The sequence below is a fragment of the Pteropus medius genome, unplaced genomic scaffold, assembly GCF_902729225.1.
Source record: "Pteropus medius unplaced genomic scaffold, Ma_sr-lr_union100, whole genome shotgun sequence".
Taxonomy (NCBI): Eukaryota; Metazoa; Chordata; class Mammalia; order Chiroptera; family Pteropodidae; genus Pteropus; species Pteropus medius.
Window position 1 is genome coordinate 5,022,892 of NW_024350923.1, and position 3,041 is coordinate 5,025,932.

General features: G+C 55.3%; 1 protein-coding gene across 1 annotated transcript in view; it reads right to left on the reverse strand.

Annotated features, from left to right (window-relative positions):
- CNIH2 (cornichon family AMPA receptor auxiliary protein 2) overlaps positions 1-3,041 on the reverse strand; it is a 6,875-nt gene that overhangs the window by 1,845 nt on the left and 1,989 nt on the right. Inside the window, exon 2 of the mRNA XM_039840829.1 lies at positions 23-90. Coding sequence (XP_039696763.1) covers positions 23-90 — 68 coding nt within the window. The remainder of the gene's footprint in view (positions 1-22; positions 91-3,041) is intronic.

Sequence of the window (3,041 nt, forward strand, 5' to 3'; positions counted from 1 at the left end):
CACAGCACATGTATCACTTACTGCCCGCGCTGGGTTCCCCTGGTCAATGGGGTTCTTGAAGTCAGTCCGCAGCTCGTCAAAGGCTATAATCTGGGGAAGGGGCGTGTGCTCGTCAGGGTTGGGGCAGCATTTTCTCGCCCCCCACCTGTTCTTCTGTGAGATGGGAATTCATAGGAACCAGATCAGATGGAGCTTGCTGCAAAGGTGGAGAAACTAAGGCCCAGCAAGGGGCAGGACCTGGCCCCTTGTGCACCCAACAGTCTGGAATGGAACCCTAATGTGCTGATGCCCGATTTAGGCCATGTACATGACACCTCCATCCAAAACACCCCAACAGATGGTGTCTGGTCTGCCGGGCCCTGTGCTGAGCACTGGGCCCTAGAGGCCTGGGACACAGCCCCTGCCCAGGTGGAACCCCAGGCTTGCGAGGAAAACCGTGAACTACATTCAAGGGTGATCAGGGCTGCAGGGTACAGGAAGAGTCTGTGAGGGGGATAATGGGGGCTTTGGGCTGGACGCTGAGCAGGTGTTTGTCTAGTGAACAAATGGGGAAGGCAGTCTGAGCAGTAGGAACAGCAAGTTCAAAGGCCAGAGGGTTGAAAGAACAAGGAATGTTCGGGAAGCTCCAGATTTGATGGGGCTAGAATGAAAGTGTGAGGTGAGTGGGAAGAAATAAGAAAATGGTGAAAGATGGGCCGGAGAGGTCAGTGGAGCCGGACGTGGGTGCCCTGTGAGACGAGACCCGATGTTTGGACTTTAACACAAAAGAAATGGGGAGCCATGAGGGGTATAAAGCAGCAGAGTGGGTTGATGTCTGGTCAGGTTGATGTTTTAGGGTTGATGGAGCAGGAAGTACAAACTGGCTAACGGTCCCAGCCAAGACATACATGATGCTGACTCTACACCAGCAGGCTTTATGTTATGAACACATTTAGTACCTGATGATGTAGGTACTGATACTTCCATTTTGCAGATGAGGAAACTGAGACAGAGGTTAAGTAACTAGTCCAAGGCCACACACACAGCTAGTTAGTGGCAAGCCAACATGCTAACCCAGAATCCAGAGTTAAAATCCTTAACCACTTGTATCATACCCAGGCCAGACCAGTGAGGGGACTGTTGGAGCGTTGGGGTGGAGGGTGTTGATGGTGATCTGAGTAAGAAGAGTAGCAGAGCTATTTAAAGGCCAACTCCAGAGGACTTGAATGGTGGAGGAGTGGAGGCAGAGGGGCCCAAGGTGCCTTTGGGTGTTGGGGCACCTGGTGGATGGCAGTGTCCTCACTGGGATGGGGAACTCTCAGGGAGCGGGAGAACAGTGTTTGAGGGGATGATGGGGCAGATCGGGGGTGAGCTGGCATGGGAGGAGGGCTGGCATTGGAGACTTCTGGGGTCTGCTCCTCTCAGGAGCAGCCCTAGGATGAGACAGCAGGCCCACCACACCAAAGCAGCTCAGACCCCAGAAGGCTGGAGAGAGAACATGGGCTTCCTGGAGGGAGCTGGGGCCATCTGGAGCAGCACCCCCAACTCCCCGTTGACTCTGGGCAGCCCCTGCCTGCCAGGCATAGCAACAGGGTCCAGCAGGGAGCGGAAGGGTGCCGTATGTCTGCCCCAGAGCTGGCATCAGCAGCAGGAGGCGGGTGTCTCGCCTCCCACCCCCCAGGCTGCCTGGCACTGACTCAGCCCCCTGGAACAAACAATCCCCCACGGTGACAGCTGACACGCATCACTCACCACCAGCGTTGCCTAGCGACCAGTGGGGCCTGGGATCAGGGTGTAGGGTGGGATCTGGGGTCCTACCCTGGAAGCTTTTAGTTCTTGCCACTTTGAATTGAGAACCACACCTCCTGTCCCCACCCCCTGGGCAGGCCCTGCTCTGGGCAGCGATGGATACACCACAGCACATTTTACCAACGAGGAAACAGACTCAGGATGAAGGGCTTTGCTAAGATCACCCAGCTAGATAGCTGAGTAGCTAGAACCAACACAGTGCCTGACACATAGTAGGTGCTCAAATATTTGTTAAGAAATCTCGGGCCCTTTCTCTCAGCCTGGGAGCCCCACAAAGGCAAAGTCTGAGTCTTATTAATCCTTAACTCCCCAAAGCTGTCCAGAGCTGGTTCCTAGGCATCATCAGTACAAGTTAGTTGGATGGACTGCTCTGAGGATACTCTGAGGACAGGAACCCCTATAGGGGGTATGGGAAGCGTCTGGTTGGGGAAGGGCTGAGAAAGTGGCTTCTTGAATTCCAGGAGCCTTTCTCCTAGGAGCTAGTGAGCTTTGTGTTCCCAGCCTCAATTCCTTCCGGTCCTTAGGACCCCGGCCCTCCTTCCTGCTTCTACCCCACAGCATTGTCCAAGGCCCAGAAGAGATAGGAGACTCAGACCAAGATAGACTCGGGGGAATGGAGGGAGGGAAACAGAACCAGAGAAAGGGGGAGATAAAAGAAAAAGCACCTGAGAGACCCACACACAGCGAGACAAAGCCAGGGCTGGAGATAGGGTTTGTGTATGAAGGTGCCTGTGGGGGCCTCGCTCACACAGGAGGGACAGTCTGAGTCCATGGAGTCCTGATGTAAAAGAGACAGGCAGTGGGGACAGCAGGGGATGGTGAAGGGAGAGACTGGGCAAGAGCCAGGGAGGACCATGGAGCAGGCAGGCAGCAGGTCCCAGGAAAAGAAAGGAGAGAGGAAGTGGGGAGACCAGGAAGGAAGCAGGTAAGGCAATGGGGAGGAAGTGAGAGGAAGAAAAGGAGGAAGGAGTAGGGGAGACTGGAGGGCGGTAAGGGCACCCCCCAGAGGGGAAGAAGATCAGGGAGGTGTGTGCTAGATGTGCCAGCAGAGGATGCTGAGCAGGCCAGGGCTGAGATGGGTGGCTGTGTGGACAGAGGATTGGAGGGGGCCAAAACCTCAGGGGACAGAGGAGGAGGGAAGGCAGCAAACGGGGGCCAAAAGCCACAAACAATGAAGTGAAGGCTGATGGTTAGTTCTGTAGTGAGAGGGAGGGAACCAGGCAGGGGCAGCACTGAAAAGACCCCAGAGAGAG